The sequence below is a fragment of the Carassius carassius genome, chromosome 34, assembly GCF_963082965.1.
Source record: "Carassius carassius chromosome 34, fCarCar2.1, whole genome shotgun sequence".
Classification (NCBI taxonomy): Eukaryota; Metazoa; Chordata; class Actinopteri; order Cypriniformes; family Cyprinidae; genus Carassius; species Carassius carassius.
Window position 1 is genome coordinate 591375 of NC_081788.1, and position 27123 is coordinate 618497.

Here is a 27123-nt window from a genome sequence, read left to right on the forward strand (position 1 = left end):
ACACACACACACTTCACAGGGACTGCACTCACAAAGTAAACTTTGCCATTTAAAAATATCAGTTTTAGATGTTAATGGTACATTCATGGTTTGTGCGGACTGTCGAGTCTATTACAGTTTTTATCTGTTTTTATCGCTTTGGTGCATTTCTCAAATCATCCTTAATATTTGCATAAAAGTATGTGCATTTCTCAAAACAATTCATACACAATGGATTACCCGCAAAAACCTGTAACTTATTCAAAATCTTTCGTTCATCTTTTACAGTTTTTCTCTGTTGCTTTGGTACATTTCTCGAATCATTCTTGACATTTGCAAAACAGTAAATGCATTTCTCAAAACATCTCGTACAAAGAGCAAAACACCATGGATTACCTGCAAAAGCCAATCTTGCTGAAAATCCTTAGTTCATCTCTCAAAAATAAATATCTGTGTCAATGAACATGTCAGTGCCATCAGAATGACAAGTCCTTGTGTCATAGTTTATGGATAAGACAGTCAAATCACTTAGTCATGTTGTTAGTATAACAGTGTCCTCTAGAGGGATGTTCTGATGTAAACTATGGCAACATTTTGGATGACAGTTACTGTATTGAACAGTATGCCATATGCTTATGTATGCCATATATCCATTTCAGAAGTATGTGGGATATTGATTGAAAGAGACTGGATAGAATTCTCAGTATTACACTTTTACTAGTGGTCTGACCCCCCCAAAAAAACAACAAAAAAAGAAATATGGGCACAAAAATCTTTGTAAATTTTGTATTTAATGACTTATATGATGAACTAAAGACTAGATATTTAGAGGGTTTAGACTATTACACAGAAAGCTATATAATACATTTTAAGCACCATGACATTAGTAACTGATAATGTAGGAAACCATCCTCCTCTTCCGGCCGACCGGAGCAGCTGCTTCCGGTCAGATAACGCCCCGCGGTCACGCGCCTGCAGGTCCGGCCGTCTCGAGTCAAGTAAAAAGAACTGTAGTCTAGTGTTGTTGTCGGAGAGCAATAATAAAACCAAAACAATCCTAAAGAAACCTGTTGGCATATGTGTAATGAAGTAGGCTACATGTGTGATAAAGTGACACATTTGCTCTAAATGATCTAGTTTAATCTGACACAGGCCTGTAGACTAGCACTCGCTCGGTTTCCTCTTCAATGTTAAGAAAAAAAGAGTCTGAAGCAGACGATTGGGACTGACGTCATCGCGCCACCTGCTGGACGGACGAGGCGAAGCAGATCTACTGACCATTAAACTGTGTATTAGAGACAGCTCAGACTAATGACAGTTATTGACATCTTCCTACAGAAATATGGAGGACAAAGAAAGAAATGATCACACTATGATTACAATTGTTTCCATAAATCTGTGTTTTGGTTGTATGCCTTGATGACATGGTTTACACTGTAGATCTGTTCTGGTATCGGATACTACAGTGTAAAGTGTCTGAATAATTATAATTGAGTGTTGTATTTTAGCATTATTTTAGGGGATTTGTTATTAATCAAATGAACAGTGGGACTTTTTAACATAAAAGCAAGTGAAGTTTCTTCCAAACAGTTTTTAAGGTAATGCTTTATCAAGATTGAAATAAAAATGAAAAAAAGGAGTTGAGAGCTGATGGTATGGTGAACAGAAGAGTGTTGTGTTGTCTGTCAGACATATATATATATATGTATATATAAAGTATATTTTAAGTATATAATAAGTATATACTATACAGACAAGTTGTCTTATACAGTTTTGCTCACCTTGAAAACAAAAAATAGTGAAATCAGAATTGAAAAGTATAAAGACATTAATCAAAATGTTTCGGTCTGATTCACAAGGTTTATATGGTAATAGGTGTTTGCAGTTTTGATTCACATGACTGTCAGTGTAAACCAGTAGCAGCTCCTGACTGTAAATGTAGTTCATTTGACCAGATTTACCATATGTTACTGCTAATAACTAACACCTCTTCTGCAGAACACACTTCTGGACTCTGTTCTTATGCTGAAAATCCTAGAGCAGTGTTTCTCAACCCTGGTCCTGGACAACACTGCACATGTTGTGTGTCTCCAATCAAACACACCTGATTGTGAGTCCACGGGTCATCAGAAGGACCTCCAGCACCTGATCTGGGGGTCAGATGAGCATGGAGACATACGCCCAGGACCAGGGTTGAGAAACACTGTCCTAGAGGCTCGTTCTAGTGCGTGCTTCTTGACGTGAGTTTTTCACCTGCTCCATGAGCGTGCTGGCTCAAGGCTGTGAATCACTGTTGTTTACAGAAGAGAAGAGCAGAGGCCTTCAGATGCTAATGAGCTCGTCAGCTGGTCCGGTCAGGATTGGCTGTCTGTAGCCACTCAGATCATTTATTTCAGCAGATCTCTTCTCCACTCACTGAAGTCTCTTGACAAACTTTCAGACATATCTTCTTTCTGGAAAAAAAATCCTCATTTGGAGATATTTGGACATGGAAATGGCTTCTGAGAGGTATGTACCTTACTTTTGTTCTCTTGATAGATATGTATGAGTTCATTACAATACACAGCATTTATTCGCATTTCAGTCTTTTGAATTAAACACAGTATTGGTAAACCACAGGAAGTGACATGGTCAGTTAAAGGTCCCATTCTTCGTGATCCCATGTTTCAAACTTTAGTTAGTGTGTAATGTTGTTGTTAGAGTATAAATAATATCTGTAAATTCTAAAGCTCAAAGTTCAATGCCAAGCGAGATATTTTATTTAACAGAATTCGCCTACATCTAACGACCCGTTTGGACTACATCCCTCTAGTTCCTGCAGTAATGACGTCACTAACACAGTTTTTTGACTAAACTCCGCCCACATTTAACAGTTCTGTAACTTATTACACAAAGGGCAATGCTGTTTAGCTTTGTTAACTAGATGTTAGGGCTGTGCGAAAAAATCGAATGTGATTTTCATGCGCATCTCGTCAGTAAAAACGCTCCTGTGATTATAAGTACATCTCCAGCACATGCTCCTGCACACTTGCTTCTCAAAACTAGCCCAATCATGTTTCCAGGAGGGTAACGTGCGCTCAGCTGCTGTCGAATCACAACACAGGAACCGCTGGCCCAATCAGAACTCGTCACGTATTTCTGAAGGAGGGACTTTATAGAACAAGAAAGTCATCAGCCCGTTTTTATGACAGTGAAAACAGCGGTATACAGATAAGTGAATTGTGAATAAGTGAAAGTGAATAAGTGAAGTGAATTGTGTTTTTTTTACACGCGAAACATGAACACGTTATATTGCACACTGTAAATACAATCAAAGCTTCAAAAAAGCATAAAAATGCGACCTTTAAATCTGCTCAGTTTTAGTGTCTGATTGAGAGTCATTTTGGCTTATTGTTTGTACTGTTTGCAGGTTTCTGATTGGCTGCGGCAGACATACATTGAGGGAAATGATGAATGAACCATGTTGGAAGTAAATCAATGTGATGCCTTTGTCCTGAGGAGGAAGAGGTAAGATTAATAATAAATGATATTACAGTGAACTGCTTGGATCTGTCAGGAGCTCACGCTGTTCTCTTCTGTCCATCATGCAGTGGTTTGATGGTCACTATCTGTGTTCAGTAATGATCAGGAGGATGCACAGGAGATTCTTCATATCGTCTTCTGCGAATCCTGTTGACAATCCCTCTGAGGATCAAAATAAGCTACATGCAAAGTGAGTGCCCTCAAAATAAACATTTAGTGTTTTTTTTTTCTTCTCCCCATTTTATTTATTCGCAAAACCATTTTTCATTCAGTTCTGCAGGTACCGCCTCCCAAGCATCACCAGCAGCATGGCCAGATCTTTTGTATGCACTGGCATGAAGAACAGTAATCTGACAGATGAGAAGCTCTTAAGACTGGACAGGCATTGAGAAGAAACCAAAGGATCCTCACAGAGATTTGCACTTTTGTCTCTTTAGTCCAGCTGAAGCCCAAATGGATGAATGTGAATGCAGCTTTTTACCTGCTGAAGATGTCACATCCAGTAACAGTATATAACAAATGTAATAATTCCCACCATATTTCTGATATTATCGATCAATCTTATCAGATTAATTTTGATCTTTCACTTTTATTTTAAATCTGTGAGTGCAGTGCACCTGCATCATGTTAGCACTCGTTAGCCTGTCATTAGCATTTTCATTCATACCTATCGCAGTTTTCTTTTCTCCTCTCCTCTCTCGCTACTCTCTCTCGCTCCAGTTTTTCACAAGTTCATCAAACAACCGCAGTAAGAATATTTCATCAAGCACGGTGAGTAATGGCTTCTCCTGCTATTGTTATTTGCACCTCTTGCCACATGTACAGTTTATCTATCTCTGTCGCAGATGAGGGATTCACATGTGATAAATGCAGGGAAATAGTTAGGCTGATAGAGAAGTTTTCAGAATTAGAGACACGCATCCAAACTTTAATTGAGGACAGTAAGAATGTTAGGGCTCTAGATACGGCTTTGGATGCGTCTAGCTCAGAGATTCCTGTACATTGTTCGGTTCCGGAAACAGAGCCCCAGCAGCAGGGTAACTGGGTGACGGTGAGGCAGCGTAGTCGTGGGTCAAAACACCGCTCTTCTGTTCCGATCAAAACATTTAACAGGTTCTCCCCACTCAGTGATGCACCCACTGAGAAACCTGATGAATGTGCTCTAGTTATTGGTGATTCTATTGTATGGAACGTGAATATAGAGACACCAGCCACCATAGTCAAATGTTCACCGGGAGCCAGAGCACCTGACATCTTTGCAAATTTAAAAGTGCTGGCTAATGCTAAACGTAAATACAGTAAGATTGTTGTTCATGCCGGCGCTAATGATGTTCGACTTCGCCAGTCGGAGATCACTAAAAATAACATTAAAGAGGTGTGTGAACTTGCAAGCACGATGTCAGACACTGTAATATGCTCTGGTCCCCTCCCTGCTTACCGTGGTGATGAGATGCATAGCAGATTGTCATCACTCAATGGCTGGATGTCTAAGTGGTGCCCACAGAATAACATAGGTTTCATAGACAATTGGACAAGCTTTTGGGGCAGACCTGACCTGTTGAAAAGAGATGGTCTTCATCCCTCCTGGGGTGGCGCCACTCTTCTCTCTAGAAATATGGCAAATAGTCTTAGTGTTTATACTTGACTAACTGGGGCCCAGGTCAGGAAGCAGACAGACTGGCTAAACCGACCGTCTGCTAGCTGCCTCACGTCACAGAGGTCAGCTAATTCTCAGCACATAGAGACTCTTTCACCTAGATATCACACTATAGAGACTGTGTCTGTTCCCCTAACTAGAAAATACAAAAAACGTCCAAACCAATTTAAGATTAACAATTTAATTGAGGTTCAGCAAATAAAAAACAGATACAATACGGATAAACAAATGATAAAGCTTGGCTTATTGAATATCAAATCCCTTTCTACAAAAACACTTTTTGTAAATAATATGATCACTGATCATAATATAGATGTGCTCTGTTTGACAGAAACCTGGCTAAAACCGGATGATTATATTATTTTAAATGAATCTGCCCCCAAGATTACTGTTATAAACATGAGCCGCGTCTAAAAGGCAAAGGTGGAGGTGTTGCTTCAATTTATAACAACGTTTTCAGGATTTCTCAGAGTGCAGGCTACAAGTATAACTCGTTTGAAGTAATGGTGCTTCATATAACATTATCCAGAGAAACAAATGTTAATGATAAATCCCCTGTTATGTTTGTACTGGCTACTGTATACAGGCCACCAGGGCACCATACAGACTTTATTAAAGAGTTTGGTGATTTTACATCCGAGTTAGTTCTGGCTGCAGATAAAGTTTTAATAGTTGGTGATTTTAATATCCATGTTGATAATGAAAACGATGCATTGGGATCAGCATTTATAGACATTCTGAACTCTATTGGTGTTAGACAACACGTTTCAGGACCTACTCATTGTCGAAATCATACTCTAGATTTAATACTGTCACATGGAATTGATGTTGATGGTGTTGAAATTATTCAGCCAAGTGATGATATCTCAGATCATTATTTAGTTTTGTGCAAACTTCATATAGCCAAAATTGTAAATTCTACTTTTTGTTACAAGTATGGAAAAACCATCACTTCTAACACAAAAGACTGCTTTGTAAGTAATCTTCCTGATGTATCTGAATTCCTTAGCATATCCAAAACCAAAAGAACAACTTGATGATGTAACAGAAACTATGGACTCTCTCTTTTCTAGCATTTTAAATTCAGTTGCTCCTTTACGCTTAAGGAAGGTTAAGGAAATCAGTATGACACCATGGTATAATGAGTGCACTCGCACCCTAAAGAGAGCAGCCCGAAAAATGTAGCGCATCTGGAGGAAAACAAAACTAGAGGTATTTTGTATTTCTTGGCGGGAAAGTAACCTATCCTACAGAAAAGCATTAAAAACTGCTAGATCCGATCAATTTTATTCTCTTTTAGAAGAAAACAAACATAACCCTAGATATTTTTTCAATACAGTGGCTAGATTAACGAAAAATAAAGCCTCAACACGTGTTGAGATTTCCCAACACCACAGCGGTGATGATTTTATGAACTACTTTACTTCTAAAATCGATACTATTAGAGATAAAATTGTAACCATTCAGCCGTCAGCTACAGTATCACATCAGACAGTGCACTATAGACCCCCTGAGGAACAGTTCCACTCATTCTCTACTATAGGAGAGGAAGAATTGTATAAACTTCTTAAATCATCTCATGGTTGTATCTCTCTATTAGTTTTATTGGATCTTAGTGCTGCGTTTGACACTATTGACCACAACATTATTTTGCATAGACTTGAACACTTTGTTGGCATTATTGGAAGTGCATTAGCATGGTTTAAATCATACGTATATGACCGCCACAATTCGTAGCAGTGAATGAAGAGGTAGCATATCGATCACAAGTGCAGTATGGAGTACCTCAAGGCTCAGTACTAGGGCCGCTACTCTTCACGCTTTATATGTTACCCTTGGGAGATATCATCAGGAAACATGGTGTTAGCTTTCACTGTTATGCTGATGATACTCAGCTCTATATTTCTTCGCGGCCCGGTGAAACACACCAATTTGAAAAACTTATGGAATGCATAGTCGATATAAAAAACTGGATGACGAGTAATTTCTTACTGCTAAATTCTGAAAAAACAGAGGTGTTAATTATAGGACCTAAAAACTCTGCTTGTAATAACCTAGAACACTGTCTAAGACTTGATGGCTGCTCTGTCAATTCTTCATCATCAGTTAGGAACCTAGGTATGCTATTTGATCGCAATCTTTCCTTAGAAAGCCATGTTTCTAGCATTTGTAGAACAGCATATTTTACGTCCTATGCTCTCAACGTAAAATTCAGAAATGTTAATCCATGCATTTATGACCTCAAGGTTCGATTATTGTAATGCTTTATTGGGTGGTTGTTCTGCACGCTTAGTAAACAAACTACAGCTAGTCCAAAATGCAGCAGCAAGAGTTCTTACTAGAACCAGGAAGTATGACCATATTAGCCCGGTCCTGTCAACACTGCACTGGCTCCCTATCAAACATCGTATAGATTTTAAAATATTGCTTATTACCTATAAAGCCCTGAATGGTTTAGCACCTCAGTATTTGAATGAGCTCCTTTTACATTATAATCCTCTACGTCCGCTACGTTCTCAAAACTCAGGCAATTTGATAATACCTAGAATATCAAAATCAACTGCGGGCGGCAGATCCTTTTCCTATTTGGCTCCTAAACTCTGGAATAACCTACCTAACATTGTTCGGGAGGCAGACACGCTCTTGCAGTTTAAATCTAGATTAAAACTGCAAGAGTTTTAATCTCCCTTCTGTCACAGATGGAGTTTCGGTTCCTTGCCACTGTCACCTTTGGCTTGCTTAGTTGGGGACACTTCATCTACAGTGATATCGTTGACTTGATTGCAAATAAATGCACAGACACTATTTAAACTGAACAGAGATGACATCACTGAATTCAATGATGAACTGCCTTTAACTATCATTTTGCATTATTGACACACTGTTTTCCTAATTAATGTTGTTCAGTTGCTTTGACGCAATGTATTTTGTTTTAAGCGCTATAGAAATAAAGGTGACTTGACTTGACGACTTCATTTATTACTGTGTGAGAAAAAGAAGATAAGTTCTGTCCAAAGTTCAGCCATCTGTTTCATCTTTGCCCTAATCTAGCGCAGTGTTAGTTCAGTCAGGCCATGGAGGAATAGGCTGCAACCAGCTGATGCTGTCAGCTCTCAAATAGCTCGAATCACTACCATTCTCCTATTAGACACGGGACATATATACGTGACACTACTGCTCGGTAAGTATGCTCAAACGGCTTGCAAGGCTCGAACTGCTCGCAAGAGCTATCGCATCGCTCAGGAACTAATCAGATGGCGAGTCCATCTCCATAGTAAGCGTTAAATCAGGATTTTTTGACAGGATTCCCACTGAGTAGTCTATCTCACCAGATTTCAAGTTGTGAACTTAAGCAAATTCGCCGCGTTGTTTGTCAGGTGATAGACTGAAAGTGATATGAGCGAGCACTCGATATAGACACTTTGCCCACGATTCATCGCCAAAGTTGTACTAATACGACTGACCCGACAACTTTATACGAGATCTGTTTCCCCGCTGGAAGAAGTAAGATATTCAAGAAGAATCTAAGCATCCATGAACAACTGGCCATTTCACCTTTAATTCATCTAGGGACATCTTCATGAAGCTAAGCAAAGTTTCTTTCATTTTTTTTTGCCTGTAGTGCTATGTTGGCGAACATGCTACAGACATTGCTCATTGTACAAAGCTAATTGTTCAGTTAAGTTTGCGAGGCATGCTATCCACCGGTAACACTACCAGTTAAATTTACCAATGAGCCTTAATTGTTAATCTGTGGTCAAGGCTGTCGATATATGAACGGGCTGCTGCTTCAGGCTCATCTATTTGGGATACTTTCATTAAACTTATCCGACTATTTCCAACACACTGTGTTTAAATCAGTGATATGTTGTTGCTTAAGCTAACTAGTGTATCAATGAAGTGCTTGATACTTAAATAACCACATCGTAAATTTTCTCGTATAAATGCTAAACATTATCTGGACAAGGGCTTATGTTGCCTAAATTTGAGTATTGACAATATGCCATACTGTTAAAGGGACATGCTGATCTTTTTAGCTGTTATAAAAGAGAACCCTTCGCTACTTCTATTCTTCTGTAAGGGGATGCTGTGCCACTCTATGCACTTCAGAAGGCCTTTACTTAAAGCTATCAGGGTATTGGGACTGCTTGCTTGCTTGAGGCTTATCTAGCGTCCAGTATCATATCATGCTACATAAGCGGGATTAATGTTTTTGCATGGCTCCACAGCACGCCTCCACTGCGCGCACCTTCCCAAACGGTCTAGGCTTTATACTTGTCACATTGGCCGACGTAAAGGGTCATACAGGTGCTTGAAATCCTTGAAAATGCTTGAAATTTAATGCAGTTTTCAAAGTTGAATTTTTTTAAAATGCTTGGATTTAGATAAAGTGCTTGAAATTGTCCCTGCTCAGTTAAACTAAATCTTAAGACTGTTGCGATTAAAGTGAAAAGTGAAAATGAATGAAAGTGTTATTGTGGTATACATTTAAGATCGGCACTCAATGCATACAATCTTTATGCAGGGTTCCCCAGCATTAGGGTAGGTTTTACTGGTATTATAATTAACCACACACGGCGGATCATGCGCTCACTGGACTGGACTCTCTCGAATATCGTCATCATAAACAGCGGAAACGATGTAAACAAGAATTAATTTGTGGTGTAGTCCACGAGATGCAGTGCAATCATCAGTCATTAATCAGGAATGTGTGTTGCTCGGTTCTGTGTGAATTGGATAACCATCTTGTTTCATGCTACAAAAAAATTACCTATTGAAGGATGTATGAATATAACGTGTCATTCCCCAACCAAAAACATAATCGACATTTATCGTCATTGTCACTAAAATCTAAGGAGATTCAAATGTAAGAACATCATACAAACTGTTGTACCAGTCCAAATGCGCCGCTGCTGGCAATTTGCTGATTTTTGTTTAGAGCAATGCAAATTGTTAATGTGCCTTCAAAAATCCAAACGATTTACAAAGTGAGGTGTGACTGTGTTTGTATCTGTGTGTGTGCTTTAAACTAAGATAAGAGTATGTAAACAGGTAATTTACCACAGTGTAAAGTGCTGGAAAATTGAAATGTATTTGAAGTGCTTTTACTTTGAAAGGTGTAAGAACCCTGGTGTACTATTCTCTGAACAACAGGGGGCGACAAGGAGTAATTATCCTCTAAAATAATCGGGAATCACTAGTGAGAAGTTATTGGCTTCATCCTAGTTTTTTGCACAAAGGCACCAACTGATTTTGAACAGGCTTCTGAGGCACAGTAATAGTCTACAGCATGATCTACAGCTAAATATAAAAAGTTTTGGTGATAACTAAGTGGATATTTTGTACAAACGTACATATAAAAAAAAGTTTAAAAAAAAGACACCGACCACAACTTCAGATGCTATTTTATTTTTGGCTTAACTGTCACAGAATTGAATGTACAGGATTGTGGGATATCAAAGGAAGCAAGGATACATCTATGCTGCCTTCAAAAAATCGGCCAGATGAAGGCATCTCAGGATACAGGATCTGAAACATTGAATTCGGATGTGCCTTGATGCCTTCTGATCTTGGGATGCATCCTCCAAAGGCACCTTTTTTCAGTTAAGATGTAGCCATCATTTTCCCACACCACATGTCTTGGCCCTTAGACCACTTCAACTCACGACATGTGGTATGGACCCCCTACTTTATACAAGCCATTCATTCTGCATAGGCACAGCAACCATTGCAGCTTTAACAGTCTCCATTCCCATCCTTAAAGCAATGGGTTGATGGTCATCATCAGCGTATCAGCGATGCATTAGGCCTACAACTCAGGATGTTATATTAGCGCAAAAGCTTGAGCAGCTCTCTACGTGGTTCTCCCACTGGAGAGAACACCACTGCTGCACACTGCCAAGGAGTGGAGAAGGGGAAGGAGAAGAAGAAGATGGAGAAGGAGAAGATAGAGATGGAGGAGAAGGAAAAGAATGAAAATTAGGAGAAGGAGAAGAATGAGAATGCAGAGAAGGAGAATGAGGAGGAGATGAAGAATGAGGAGAAGGAGAAGATGGAGAAGAATAAGAAGAAGGAGATGGAGAAGGAGGAGAATGAGAATGAGGAGGAGAAGGAGAAGATGGAGAAGAATAGGAAGAAGGAGATGGAGAAGGAGAAGGAGGAGAAGGAGGAGGAGAAGAAAAAAATAAAAATAAATTGGGCCTGCTATTTTCGCACACTGGAGAGAACACCCTTGCTGCCATAACTGTAGGGGCCTGCTGTTCTATCCCTCAGTAAGGGACAAACACCCCTCAAAAAGAAAAAGGGCCTACTGTTTTCTCCCGCTGGAGAGAACACCCTTTCCTACTATAACCACAGGGACCTGATGTTCATCCCCTCAGAGGATGAACACCCTTCACTACTTAAATTAAAGAGGGCCCGCTACTCTTTCCCTCCTTTAGAGGGCAGAATACCCCTCTGCTAGCCAGTAGGCTGCATTAAGATTATCCCAATCACATTTTCTTTTCTCTTTTACATGAATGGAACAAGGATGGTTTTGGGGGGTTCTTCTTCAGGCAGTAATACATCTCATTATGTTTGGGGGGTTAATGTTTAAACTCTTGTATGTTCAATTAATTTGGGATCAAAAACACCCATAAATTGTGTTCAATAAACTCAAGTAACTTACCAAAGTGGTTCCTGTCTAAACTTAAACTATTGTGTATCTTTGGTGCTGTCACTCGCAAAAGTTCAGACTCAGATTTACTTACATGCTAAACACTAGCTGACTTTTGAGAGGAAATTTAGTTCCTAGTCCTCATAGTTAAGTTATTAGCATAAACATAAGTGCAATTTTGGACAGTTGTTGGCGCTAGAGTTATAGATTCCAAATTTGCTCCAGAACTTTCTCAAATTTACAGGAAAGTTATGAAACTATCACAAAAGGTGATTAAAATGTCCAGATTTCTGTGTGTAATGATTCTCATGCTCCACACTTCCACATTTTGAGCCTGATGAATCACAGCATCTTCATCCTGGAATATGCCATTTCCATTTTTTGGCCAGACTTGCGCACCTCTCATCAAGACTTACACACTGCTAAAAGTTTCCACTGCTGGAAGTCACATGCACAGCTAATTTCATCTTGTTTTTGCAGATACATTTGGCGCACATCAGCAATCCAAGGGCAGAGTACACAGCTGTATGGAGAAGCAGGGATGGATGGAGAACGTGCCTCCACGAAGCATCCAGACACCTACAGAGAGTGAAGCGACCTGTCTGTTGAGCCGCAGGCAGTGCTGGAGAGGCCGGCTGCTGATGGACAGAGAAGGCCAAGCTCTCAGTGTGGTCACCAACACCGCCTGATCTCCAGTGGACATCTGTTTTTCTTCACCTGCAAGAACGGACAGGACATGTGTTTGGATGCTCACGAGGAGCGCTTGCGACTGCATTCAAATTTTGTCTGTGAAACATGTAAAATTAGCTCTGTACTTGTACTCTGCATAATGACAATAAAATTGGATCTACTCTAATCTAATCTAATCTAAAAATAAACCACTTGGACAAATGCACCAATCTCAGTCCTAGACTGCACTTTGTGGTCCTACTTTCCATGGCCACATGGGACATTCAGACCGGTGAAGACATCCGCTATGACTCCGGAGACCACAGAAGGTCCTACGCTGGGGACGGTCTGGATCTGACGCAGTCCTAAAGGAAGATGGACATTATCTGCTTTATGCGTAGGCATATCTTTAGCTGGATGGGACTTAACTGTTTTATTTTATTCATGTCTATTGTGTTCTCATAATTTCATGTTTTCTAAACTTTCTTTAGTGTTTCCTGAAATTAGGATTGACATTTTTAATTGTAATAAAGTATGAAGTGTGTGCACATTAAAGCTCTAGTCAGAAATGAACTTTATTACAAAAGATATCAAGATCATGTGTTTGAAGGCACTACAGTGGTTTAAGACATTTCTCTTTCACTCTCTCTCACACACACACACACACACACTACAGCTTCAGCAGAGGACATCCCCTGAGGATTATTAGATGACTGACAGATCTATTAAACACGATTACTGTACAGTTAGACGACTGAGCTAACAGCTCCTAAGATCTGAATGACACACGAGTGCGAGTAGATTCGGTCAGCTTGAGTCCAGCTTCTGATCAAACACACAAGCGTCTCCAATCATAAGAACAGTTCTGATCCATCATTCACTACAGTAGACATAATAACCTACAGATCATCAAAAGACCCCTCTCCATCATAATGCTCAAACACTGCACTTTCATATTATAGACATTAGAAATAAACAGTCACAGCCACTACTGGAGTTGTCACTGGTCCTGTAAGGCAGTGGGATATTCAATAAATTAATACTTCATTTAAAACTTTGTTTTACATCAGATAATGCTAGTAAATGGCAACATCCTTTGACCTTTTGACAATGATGCATAATGAAAGCAGAGGATGATGTCTTCCAGCTCAAATCCTCACCTCAGATAACCTGATGAACGAACGCTTCAGCCAAACATCCACCTCACTCCCGCTCATATCTAATACATGCATGATGTTATTCTTTCGCTGAACACAGAAGGAGGAGCAGCTCGGTTCACACCTTCATCATCATTTTATGTCACTAGGACCTCAACACTTCTTCCTTTGCAGCATGCAGGCGTTAACTCACAACACTGAGGAATGATGACAGAATTTCATTTTTGTGTGAGGTAATGCTACATTCAACTAAAATTATATTAGAAATATGAATAATATTAATATGAATCTCATTCCAGAGAGATGCTCCAAAGGCATTCAGTGGGGAAAGACTGTGCAAAATGTTGTGAAAGCAGCGAGTCTTGTGTACGCTGATCAGGGCACGTGCAGGAGGCGGGAGGTGTGTCCTGAGAAAGCCTCCCAGTTCCTCCAGAGCACAGCGAACAGCAGGAAGACCAGCAGCGAGGAGACGGAGCGGCTGCGTGTCTTCATCAACGGGACCACACAGTTGGCGACGGTGGAGACGAAGACCAGCAGCACAGCCATGAGGGCCAGCAGCACGGTGATGAGTTTGCCCATGAGTGTGCGAGCCGTGGCGTTCTCCAGACCCTCCAGCTGAACCACCTGCTGCTGCTGCTGCTGCAGCTCCATCTTAGAGACACGCGTCTGACACGCCTCCAGAGCCTCCTGACACACACACACACACACACACACTGCAGGTCAGTCTCACAACACTCAAAAACATCAGGATTTCATCACTATCAGTGCCAAATGACAAATAAAATCACAATATCTCAGCAACACAATGACAAATTCCTTTTAAAAGTTGCAATAAAATAGTCTAATATTACTGTAATGTTGTGTTAATATGCCACTTTGTTTACCTTTAACTCTTTCATTGTGTGACAATAATGACATATATTAATTTCTGGAGAAGTTTGGACTTGCTGAGAAAAGTTATGGAATACTTCATCCAAAAATATAAATCTGCTGAAGATGTGCTCACCCTCAGTTCATCAGAGATCAGGATAAGTTTGTTTCTTCATCAGGTTTTTAGAAATGTAGCATTGCATTAGTGTCTCATCAATTGCAGTGCTACATTTCTACAAATCTGATCAAGCCATGCATAACTAGTATCCTGACCTGTGAGGCCACCACTGCAGGACGTAGAGTAAAGCACACACACACACACACACCTGCAGGTCTCGGGCCCTCTCGTTGGACTGGTACGCGATCTTCTCCTCCATGCTGGCCAGCTCTTGTTTCAGGTTCAGGATCTCGTTCTGGTGGAGCTCCGTCAGATCATTGACTTGTTCCTCTAAGCGCTCACACCTATAGAAACACAACACCACAGACACGGTCACTTCCTGTACAATACGTCTCTCTGCTCCAGAGTGTTTATTGTGCATGTTTTTGGTCTTTACTCAGAAGCACTTAATCATCTCAAAAGTTTGATGAACCAACAGTTCAGAGTTGACAACACTGACCATGGACTAATGGACTCGTTTGAAACTTTCAACACTCAATTTAAATGCACTGAATGGAAGAAAACATAAATTCACTCATTTATCTTCCAAAAGCAGAAAGAATCTTCACAAAACTCTTTTTTATACAAAAACTGTTAATAGTGATAACAGCTGAAAGGCTCAACAAAAATATGATCCAAGCTCTGAAATGCCATTAATATTTAGATCAAGAATAGCCAGATCTAATTTTAAAAGAGGGTTAGCACTGCTTTTATATTTTATATTATATATCAGCTTGACAGCATGTGGATTTTTCAGCTATATTTTTGTGCTTCTGTTATTACAAGCCAACAATAAAATGCTTGACTACAAGCTGGACATTTAGGGCAGAAATATGTTTTTCTATTCATCTCTCTCTCTCTCTCTCTCTCTGAACTCACATTCCCCCACTCCTTCATTTCCCTTCTCAAACTTTTACCATTTAAGAGGAAAAAGTCTAATCTGAGTCTATTTCAGGCACACAAATCTGCTGGGTCGCAACCCAAAAATCAGTTTCTGATACAGATGTGGAGAAAGGGATATTAATAACTAACATGGACAGAGTTATTCAAGTACAAGTCAAACCTTTTTCTGAAGTGCTTTTCACTATACATATTGCTTCAAAGTAGCTTTACAGAAAACCAGGATGATGATATAATAAAAAATCTATATTAAAATTATAATATTTTCATGCCTTATAGTCACATTTTCTAGATTAGAGCTGTATAAATAATCACACAGACCATATTAGCTATATAACATAAATCACTTAATTCTTTATCTGGTGAAATTGAGAACTATGAAAGATCATGACAATTTGGTGAACATTTTGCATCTCTCGCCTCAAGCGGTTAAACTGAGGACTAAAGGTAGTCATGGCATAACACTTATGATGTGCAACCTACAGTGTGTCAGGTCTATATCTAGTCCCCTAGTGTTCAGGCCAAAGGCAGCTGCGGCAAGGAACCAGAAAACTCCATTTGATTTTGAATAAGTAGAAATAAGTAGAAACCAGGCAACAGCATCAAGTCAAGTCAAGTCACCTTTATTTATATAGCGCTTTAAACAAAATACATTGCGTCAAAGCAACTGAACAACATTCATTAGGAAAACAGTGTGTCAATAATGCAAAATGACAGTTAAAGGCAGTTCATCATTGAATTCAGTGATATCATCTCTGTTCAGTTTAAATAGTGTCTGTGCATTTATTTGCAATCAAGTCAACGATATCGCTGTAGATGAAGTGTCCCCAACTAAGCAAGCCAGAGGCGACCGCAGCAAGGTACCGAAACTCCATCGGTGACAGAATGGAGAAAAAAACCTTGGGAGAAACCAGGCTCAGTTGGGGGGCCAGTTCTCCTCTGACCAGACGAAACCAGTAGTTCAATTCCAGGCTGCAGCAAAGTCAGATTGTGCAGAAGGATCATCAGTTCCCCATCGAGGGAGAGACGATGCGTCGATAACACTTTGGGAACGCATTCTGCGTGAGTGCGTCTGAAGCATCCATGTCAACTAGTCCAATGGCGAGAGTGAGCGTCAGGAGTGACGTCACGACCAGGAATTGATAAAAACCCCAACCAGAGCAACCGGTGTTAGCTTTCTGTGCCTCAGCAAGCGATCTGTGTCAAACCTGTCTGTCATATTTACTGTTGTCTTGTTCAAAGTTTATATATCATGGCGAAGCAACTATTCAAACCGTGTGCTTCTCCCTGCCCGCGTTATTTAACGGGTGGGGATACACACGAGCTTTGTGTAGTTTGTTTGGGAGTGGAGCATGCGTTATCAGCCTTCGAGGAGACTGATTGCCCGCATTGTGAGAAGCTTTCGCTTCGCATGCTCCGCTCCCGCTTGTCACTCTTTGATGAGAAGAGCGGCGAGCCTCGCGCTCCTCAGGGTGCAGGACCCGCTTCTGCCGAGGCAGAACGGAGAATTCATTCCTGGGGTTCGCAAATGGATCTCTCAGCGGGGTTGGAGACGGGTCCGAGGGCTCTTTCTCCTCCCTTACCTGGGAGATCCATAGCTCAAACTCCGGTTTCGGAAGCCCGCCCCGTGGCTTCTTCCGCCCGGGGGGAGAGCTCATTGCTTCGTTGCTCTAGCTCCGAGGAGTTAGATGTAACGGGCAGTGAAGGTGACACAATCAGGGGGGAAGAGGATTCGCCATCTCTTTCCCCAGCATATGAGGAGTTGGTTGATGTATTAACACGAGCTGTAGATAAGTGACATATATCTTAGCCATCTGATAAACAGAGCGCTCGTCCTAAAAGCAAATTAGACGAGCGTTTTCTGTCTTCTAAAACATCTCCTACATCACGGGGTCTCCCTTTTTTCCCTGATCTTCACAGTGAGCTGTCTAGATCGTGGAATAAGCCATATTCATCACATCTTTTCAGCCCTCAAATGCGCATTTATTCTGATATAAGAGGGCTGAAAGAAAATGGTTATTAAGCGATGCCCTGGGCGGAACAGACGCTCGCGAGCTATCTTTCCCCTGGTTCAGCGTCATCTATTAAGAACCAGACTTTGCCCACGAAGCCTTTAAAGATCACATCTAATTTAGTGGGTAAAGCTTACACAGCAGCAGGTCAGGCTGGAGCTTGCCTTCACTCGATGGCTTTGCTTCAGGCTTATCAGGCTGAGCTGCTGGGGGAGTTAGATAACAGTGAGGGAGTCAGCCGTGACGAAATTCGCGAACTTCGTCGGGCTACGGATTTATCTCTCAGGGCGACTAAAGAAACAGCACGTGCTATTGGTAGATCTATGGCTGCTTTGGTTTCTACAGAAAGACACCTTTGGCTTAATCTTTCAGATATTAAAGATAAAGATAGATCTTTTCTTTTAGACGCTCCCATTTCTCATGAAGGTCTGTTTGGTGATGTTGTGAATGAAGTGGTTGAAAGATTTCAAGAAAATAAAAAGCAATCGGAAGCTTTTAAAAGTTTTCTCCCTCACCGATCTAATCCTGATGCTGCTGGGCGTGCAAGGCAGCCCCAGCCTTCTTGCTCCTCATATCGTGTTTTTCAAAAAGAGAGTGTTGCGTCTCGCGCTCCTCCTCAAAAATCACGGGGACCGAGCCAGCACTCACAGCCAAAACAATCTAAGCAGAAGCCGGATCTGAGGACCGTTCTTCTCGCTAAGAAAACTTCGGCTCAGAAGAAAAGGTCCTGGTGCCAAATGGGTCAGACCTGTGAGGGCAGCCCCAATCGAGACGGTGCGGTGTACACCTCAGTATACGGTGCCTGTCCGGTCTCGGTGCTCTCACGGGGCCATCCTGCCAACCCCGACACCCTTGGTGCCTCGGGGCGCAGCGGTCTCCAGCGGGTCTCTGGCGCTGTGTCTCTCAGACGCTGCGTAGGGCTCGCTCCCTCTGAGGGGGGTTCAAGAGCAGTTAGCTCGGGTGGTTCCTGCGTTTCGGCTTCAGGTCCCTGCACTAGCTGTTCAAATTACACCAGAGGCCAGCCTCGAGAGGCTGGTTCCCTTAGTAGAATGTCTGACAGAATGGAAAAGTCTGCCGAATATATCTCAATGGGTCCTGCATATAGTAGAGAAGGGTTACAGAATCCAGTTCGGTTCTCGTCCCCCTCGCTACAACGGGGTGTTGCTCACAGTAGTGCATCCGGAGCAGGCTCTGGTCATGGAGCAAGAAGTGAAATCTCTTTTAGCGAAAAATGCTATAGAGCAGGTGTATCCTCCCGACAGGGCATCGGGTTTTTACAGCCGTTATTTCATTGTTCCAAAAAAGGATGGAGGGCTGCGTCCCATTTTAGATCTTCGTCTGTTGAATCGTACAGTTCAGAAATTAAAATTCAAGATGCTGACACTCAAACAGATCGTGACTCAAATCAGATCCGAGGACTGGTTCGTCACGATAGACCTAAAAGATGCGTACTTCCATATCTCCATCCTCCCTCAGCACAGGAAGACCTTAGGTTTTCTTTCGGGGGCAAAGAATACCAGTATCGGGTACTTCCCTTCGGTCTAGCTCTCTCACCCCGCACATTCACGAAATGCGTAGATGCAGCTCTGGCCCCGCTCAGGCTGCAGGGCATACGTATTCTGAATTACTTGGACGACTGGTTGATTTTAGCGGAATCAGAACAGTTGGCGGTTCGGCATCGAGATGTCGTCCTCGCTCATATGCAGAAGTTGGGTTTGAGGCTCAATACCAAGAAGAGTGTGCTATCTCCATTACAGAGGACCACTTTTCTTGGGGTGGTATGGGATTCGGTCACGATGCGAGCCGCTCTTTCGCCCGCTCGTGTAGCCAACATCCTCACAGCCACATCAGAGCTAAAGCTAGGCCAGTCACGCACTGTAAAACAGTTCGAGAGATTGTTGGGTCTCATGGCAGCAGCGTCCAATGTGATCCCCTTTGGCCTGCTGGGCATGAGACCTTTACAGTGCTGGCTCAGGACCAGAGGGTTCTCCCCGAGGGGAAACCCACTTCGTACGATCAAGATCACGCGGCGGTGTCTCCGCGCCTTGGTCATATGGAGAAAACACTGGTTCCTGTCCCAGGGTCCAGTATTGGGAGCTCTTTGTCATCGGGTTACCATCTCGACAGATGCTTCCCTTACCGGCTGGGGAGCGTTAATGGAAGGCCGCTCAGCTCGGGGTCTGTGGGAGAGCCATCATCACTCTTGGCACATCAACTGCCTGGAGATGATGGCGGTCTTCAAAGCTTTGAGGCACTTCCTGCCAGACCTGAGGGACCATCATGTGCTGGTCCGCACAGACAATACATCGGTGGTCTCTTACATCAACCGTCAGGGGGGTCTGCGCTCGCGCCCACTCTGCAAATTAGCGCACCAGATCCTCCTGTGGTCCCTGGGGAAATTACGCTCTCTGAGGGCAATGTATATACCAGGGACTCAGAATATTGGAGCAGACACCCTGTCGAGGCAGGTGCTGAGGTCAGGGGAATGGAGGCTTCACCTCGAGGTGGTGGAGCTCATATGGGAATCTTATGGCCAAGCAGAAGTGGATCTGTTTGCGTCTCAGTACACGACGCACTGTCCACTATGGTTCTCCCTTACTCATCCAGCCCCCCTGGGGTTGGATGCTATGGTACAGACGTGGCCGAGGCTACGTCTGTACGCCTTTCCCCCTGTTGCTCTGCTCCCAGGAGTTCTGGAGAGAGTCCGCCAGGACGGAGTAAGTCTACTTCTCGTAGCTCCACACTGGCCGAGTCGAATCTGGTTTGCGGACCTGGTTCATCTCCTCGACGGTCCTCCCTTGGAGATCCCGATCAGGAAAGACCTTCTATCTCAGGCCGGGGGCACTATATTTCACCCCCGGCCAGAGATTTGGAAGCTTTGGGTGTGGCCTCTGAGGGGGCGCAACTCATAGAGAGTGGTCTCTCAACTGAGGTTGTGGAGACCATTCTTAGCTCCAGAGCTCCAGCTACGAGGAAACTTTATAGACTCAAGTGGAAGGTTTTTTCTTCTTGGTGTTACCAACATCAGTGTGACCCCGTCCACTGCTCTGTTTCCTCAGTTCTTGAGTTTTTACAAGACCGCTTCACTTCTGGTCTATGTCCATCCACCTTAAAAGTTTACGTGGCGGCCACTTCGGCTTTCCATGCCCCAGTGGGTGGTGCATCTCTGGGTCATGACCCTCTTATCTCTCGTTTCCTTCGTGTCACCTTGAGGCTGAGACCTGCAACTCGTACTAGAGTGCCGACCTGGGACCTGGCTATAGTTTTAGAAGGCCTTTCTAGGGCTTCTTTTGAACCCCTAGATTCTGTCTCTGAGAAGTTTCTTTCGTTTAAGACTACTTTTCTCCTTGCTATTTCGTCCCTAAAAAGAGTCGGAGACCTTCAGGCTCTCTCGGTTTCTCCCACCTGCCTTGAATTTGCACCTGGGATGGTCAAAGCATTTCTCTACCCTAAGCAGGGATACGTCCCTAAGGTACCGACCGTTGTTCCGAAACCTATTGTTCTGCAGGCTTTCTGTCCTCCCCGGTTTGCATCATAGGACCAGGAAAAGTCTAACCTCTTGTGCCCGGTGCGAGCATTGGACACTTATGTTCATCGGACTTCTTCTTTTCGGAAATCCGATCAGCTGTTTGTTTGTTTCGGGTCACCTAAGATAGGTCTTCCTGCCACTAAACAGACACTTAGTAAGTGGATAGTTGGGGCTATCCTTCTTGCCTATGAGTCTTCTGACTTACCGTGCCCTTTGGGGGTCAGAGCTCATTCTACTAGGAGTATGGCGGCCTCTAGAGCCTTATTATCTGGGGCCTCTCTTCAGGATGTTTGCGATGCGGCAGGCTGGTCCTCGCCACTCACATTCGTCAGGTTTTATAGCCTAGACCTGGACGCTACTCCCAGGTCTCAGGTTTTTAATTCTTGAGCCGTTGGTTTTTTCTGGCTGACACTCAGGCACTTGTAATATGGCGGTTTGGGTATTCTCGTTCCCAAAGCGTTATCGATGCATCGTCTCTCCCTCGATGGGGAACGTCTCGGTTACGTCTGTAACCTCGGTTCCCCGAAAAGGGAACGAGACGATGCGTCTCCCTGCCATACTTCCTTCGTTCCTGTGATCGACTTGCTTTGGCACTGTCGAAGCTAACACTGGTTGCTCCGGTTGGGGTTTTTATCAATTCCTGGTCGTGACGTCACTCCTGACGCTCACTCTCGCCATTGGACTAGTTGACATGGATGCTTCAGACGCACTCACGCAGAATGCGTTCCCAAAGCGTTATCGACGCATCATCTCGTTCCCTTCTCGGGGAACCGAGGTTACAGACGTAACCGAGACGTTTCCTGTGGTCTTGTCCTGGTGGTCCTCTGAGACAAGGTCTTTACAGGGGATCTGTATCTGGGGCTCTAGTTGTCCTGGTCTCCGCTGTCTTTCAGGGCAGTAGAGGTCCTTTTTAGGTGCTGATCCACCATCTGGTTTGGATACGTACTGGATCCGGGTGACTGCAGTGACCCTCTGATCTGGATACAGACTGGATCTGGTGACTACAGTGACCTCGGAATAAGAGAGAAACAGACAAATATTAGCGTAGATGCCATTGTTCTAATGATGTAGCAAGTACATAGGGTGTTATGGGAAGTGTTCCCGGTTCCGGTTTACCTAATTAATGCAGCCTAAAAATCCTTTAACGGATTTGGATATTAAAAGCATATTAGTATGTTATGTGTAAGCCAGGTTAAAGAGATGGGTCTTTAATCTAGATTTAAACTGCAAGAGTGTGTCTGCCTCCCGAACAATGTTAGGTACGTTATTCCAGAGTTTAGGCGCCAAACAGGAAAAGGATCTGCCACCCGCAGTTGATTTTGATATTCTAGGTATAATCAAATTGCCTGAGTTTTGAGAACGTAGTGGACGTAGAGGATTATAATGTAAAAGGAGCTCATTCAAATACTGAGGTACTAAACCATGCAGGGCTTTATAAGTAATAAGCAATATTTTAAAATCTATACGATGTTTGATAGGGAGCCAGTGCAGTGTTGACAGGACCGGGCTAATATGGTCATACTTCCTGGTTCTAGTAAGAACTCTTGCTGCTGCATTTTGGACTAGCTGTAGTTTGTTTACTAAGCGTGCAGAACAACCACCCAATAAAGCATTACAATAATCTAACCTTGAGGTCATAAATGCATGGATTAACATTTCTGCATTTGACACTGAGAGCATAGGCCATAATTTAGATATATTTTTGAGATGGAAAAATGCAGTTTTACAAATGCTAGAAAAGTGGCTTTCTAAGGAAAGATTGCGATCAAATAGCACACCTAGGTTCCTAACTGATGACGAAGAATTGACAGAGCAGCCATCCAGTCTTAGACAGCGTTCTAGGTTATTACATGCAGAGTTTTTAGGTCTTATAATTAACACCACTATTTTTTCAGAATTTAGCAGTAAGGAATTATTAGTCATCCAGTTTTTTATATCGACTATGCATTCCATTAGTTTTTCTAATTGGTGTGTTTCACCGGGCCGCAAAGAAATATTGAGCTGAGTATCATCAGCATAACAGTGAAAGCTAACACCATGTTTCCTGATGATATCTCCCAAGGGTAACATATAAAGCGTGAAGAGTAGCGGCCCTATTACTGAGCCTTGAGGTACTCCATACTGCACTTGTGATCGATAGGATACATCTTCATTCACTGCTACGAACTGATGGCGACATATAAGTACAATTTAAACCATGCTAATGCACTTACATTGATGCCAACAAAGTGTTCAAGTCTATGCAAAAGAATGTTGTGGTCAATTGTGTCAAACGCAGCACTAAGAGCCAATAAAAACTAATAGAGAGATACACCCACGATCAGATGATAAGAGCAGATCATTTGTAACTCTAAGGAGAGCAGTCTCAGTACTATGATACGGTCTAAATCCTGACTGGAAATCCTCAAATATACCATTTTTCTCTAAGAAGGAATATAATTGTGAGGATACCACCTTTTCTAGTATCTTGGACAGAAAAGGGAGATTCTAGATTGGTCTATAATTAACTAGTTCTTTGGGGTCAAGTTGTGTTTTTTTGATGAGAGGCTTAATAACAGCCAGTTTGAAGGTTTTGGGGACATATCCTAATGACAATGAGGAATTAATAATAGTCAGAAGAGGATCTATGACTTCTGGAAGCACCTCTTTTATGAGCTTAGATGGTATAGGGTCTAACATACGTGTTGTTGGTTTAGATGATTTAACAAGTTTATACATTTCTTCCTCTCCTATAGTAGAGAATGAGTGGAACTGTTCCTCAGGGGGACTATAGTGCACTGTCAGATGCGATACTGTAGCTGACGGCTGATTGGTTGCAATTTTATGTCTAATAGTATCGATTTTAGAAGTAAAGTAGTTCATAAAGTCATTACTGCTGTGGTGTTGGGAAATGTCAACACTTGTTGAGGCTTTATTTTTCGTTAATTTAGCCACTGTATTGAATAAATACCTGGGGTTCTGTTTGTTTTCTTCTAAAAGAGAAGAAAAGTAATTAGATCTAGCAGTTTTTAATGCTTTTCTGTATGATAGGTTACTTTCCCGCCAAGCAATACGAAATACCTCTAGTTTTGTTTTCCTCCAGCTGCGCTCCATTTTTTAGGCTGCTCTCTTTAGGGTGAGAGTATGCTCGTTATACCATGGTGTCAAACTGTTTTCCTTAACCTTCCTTAAGCGTAAAGGAGCAACTGTATTTAAAGTGCTAGAAAAGAGCGAGTCCATAGTTTCTGTTACATCATCAAGTTGTTCTGAGGTTTTGGATATGCTAAGGAATTTGGATACATCAGGAAGATAACTTAAAAAGCAGTCTTTTGTGGTAGAAGTGATGGTTCTTCCATACTTGTAACAAGAAGTAGAATTTACAATTTTGGCTATATGAAGTTTGCACACAACTAAATAATGATCTGAGATATCATCACTTGGCTGCATAATTTCAACACTATCAACATCAATTCCATGTGACAGTATTAAATCTAGAGTATGATTTCGACAATGAGTAGGTCCTGAAACATGTTGTCTAACCCCAACAGAGTTCAGAATGTCTATAAATGCTAATCCCAATGCATCTTTTTCATTATCAACATGGATATTAAAATCACCAACTATTAAAACTTTATCTGCAGCCAGAACTAACTTGGATGTAAAATCACCAAACTCTTTAATAAAGTCTGTATGGTGCCCTGGTGGCCTGTATACAGTAGCCAGTAGAAACATCAAAGGGTTAATTTATCATTAACATTTGTTTCTCTGGATAATGTTATATGAAGCACCATTACTTCAAATGAGTTATACTTGAAGCCTGCCCTCTGAGAAATCCTGAAAACGTTGTTATAAATTGAAGCAACACCTCCCCCTTTGCCTTTTAGACGTGGCTCATGTTTATAACAGTAATCTTGGGGGCAGACTCATTTAAAATAATGTAATCATCAGGTTTTAGCCAGGTTTCTGTCAAACAGAGTACATCTATATTATGATCAGTGATCATATTATTTACAAAAAGTGTTTTCGTAGAAAGGGATCTGATATTCAATAAGCCAAGGTTTATCATTTGTTTATCCATATTGCATTTGTTTTTTATTTGTTGAACCTCAATTAAATTGTTAATCTTAACTTGGTTTGGACATTTTTTGTATTTTCTAGTTCGGGGAACAGACACAGTCTCTATAGTGTGATATCTAGGTGAAAGATTCTCTATGTGCTGAGAATTAACTGACCTCTGTGACGGGAGGCAGCTAGCAGACGGTCGGTTTAGCCAGTCTGTCTGCTTCATGACCTGGGCCCCAGTTAGTCAAGTATAAACTCTAGGACTATTTGCCATATTTCTAGAGAGAAGAGTGGCGCCACCCCAGGAGGGATGAAGACCATCTCTTTTCAACAGGTCAGGTCTGCCCCAAAAGCTTGTCCAATTGTCTATGAAACCTATGTTATTCTGTGGGCACCACTTAGACATCCAGCCATTGAGTGATGACAATCTGGTATGCATCTCATCACCACGGTAAGCAGGGAGGGGACCAGAGCATATTACAGTGTCTGACATCGTGCTTGCAAGTTCACACACCTCTTTAATGTTATTTTTAGTGATCTCTGACTGGCGAAGTCGAACATCATTAGCGCCGGCATGATTAACAATCTTACTGTATTTACGTTTAGCATTAGCCAGCACTTTTAAATTTGCCAAGATGTCAGGCACTCTGGCTCCCGGTAAACATTTGACTATGGTGGCTGGTGTCTCTATATTCACGTTCCGTACAATAGAATCGCCAATAACTAGAGCACTTTCATCAGGTTTCTCAGTGGGTGCATCACTGAGTGGGGAGAACCTGTTAAATGTTTTGATCGGAACAGAAGAGCTGTGTTTTGACCCACGACTACGCTGCCTCACTGTCACCCAGTTGCCCTGCTGTAGGGGCTCTGTTTCCGGAACCGAACAATGTACAGGAATCTCTGAGCTAGACGCATCCAAAGCCGTATCTAGAGCCCTAACATTCTTACTATCCTCAATTAAAGTTTGGATGCGTGTCTCTAATTCTGAAATCTTCTCTGTCAGCCTAACTATTTCCCTGCATTTATCACATGTGAATCCCTCATCTGCGACAGAGATAGATAAACTGTACATGTGGCAAGAGGTGCAAATAACAATAGCAGGAGAAGCCATTACTCACCGTGCTTGATGAAATATTCTTACTGCGGTTGTTTGATGAACTTGTGAAAAACTGGAGCGAGAGAGAGGAGAAGAGAAAAGAAAACAGCGATAGGTTCGAATGAAAACGCTAATGACAAGCTAATGACAAGCTAACGAGTGCTAACGCTTTGCAGATGTAATGCACTCACAGATATAAAATAAAAGTGAACGATCAAAGTTAATCTGATAAGATTGATCGATAATATCAGAAATATGGTGTGAATTAAAGTTATATTTTATCACTTTAAAAAACAGAGAGTGATAGTAAGATAAAGATTCTAGAGAAAAAATAAAATAAAAACAGCTACACGGAGCTACGATTAGCTACAGAAGGCCAACAGGAAGTAGAGAAACCACTGTCCAAGCATCAGTTCTCTTTTGAATGTACAGTCCAAATTTAACGTCAGCAATTAAGTAATTAAACTACCACGGTAAAAGTGCACAGAAAGCTGCCTGGCAGACAGCGAGCAATGGACTTATTATGCTTAAAAGTTATTTATTTATTTATTTTTTTTAATCAAGCAAATCACACTTTATTTTCTCATTCATCCGTGTTTCTCTATCAATCTAAATTGTTAATGATTTCAAACCGATATAAATTATATAGCAAAACCTCTTAATAAAATGAATGACACTTTAGGCCAGGGCTCGCCAGCTGATGGACTCCAGTCCGAATCCGGACCATGAAGCCTTTTGACATCATGAAATAAATAGAAAACAGAGTTTGTCATTTATTTAATCAAATCAAATTTATAACGAGGTTAGCTCAGCAGAGCTGCTTGGGTGCTACGGCACCATAAAAACTCTTAAATGGTACAAGAAAGACTTAGTTATGAT

General features: G+C 41.9%; 1 protein-coding gene across 3 annotated transcripts in view; it reads right to left on the bottom strand.

Moving 5' to 3' along the window:
* Positions 1–13039: 13039 nt before the first annotated feature.
* Positions 13040–27123, bottom strand: part of LOC132115293 (transmembrane and coiled-coil domains protein 1-like) — a 49279-nt gene continuing 35195 nt past the window's right edge. For all 3 annotated transcript variants that reach the window (XM_059523676.1, XM_059523674.1, XM_059523675.1), the window contains exons 4-5: positions 14836–14971; positions 13040–14326 (exon numbers count right to left, since the gene is read on the bottom strand). In XM_059523676.1, coding sequence (XP_059379659.1) covers positions 14015–14326; positions 14836–14971 — 448 coding nt within the window. In that variant the 3' untranslated portion in view covers positions 13040–14014. The remainder of the gene's footprint in view (positions 14327–14835; positions 14972–27123) is intronic.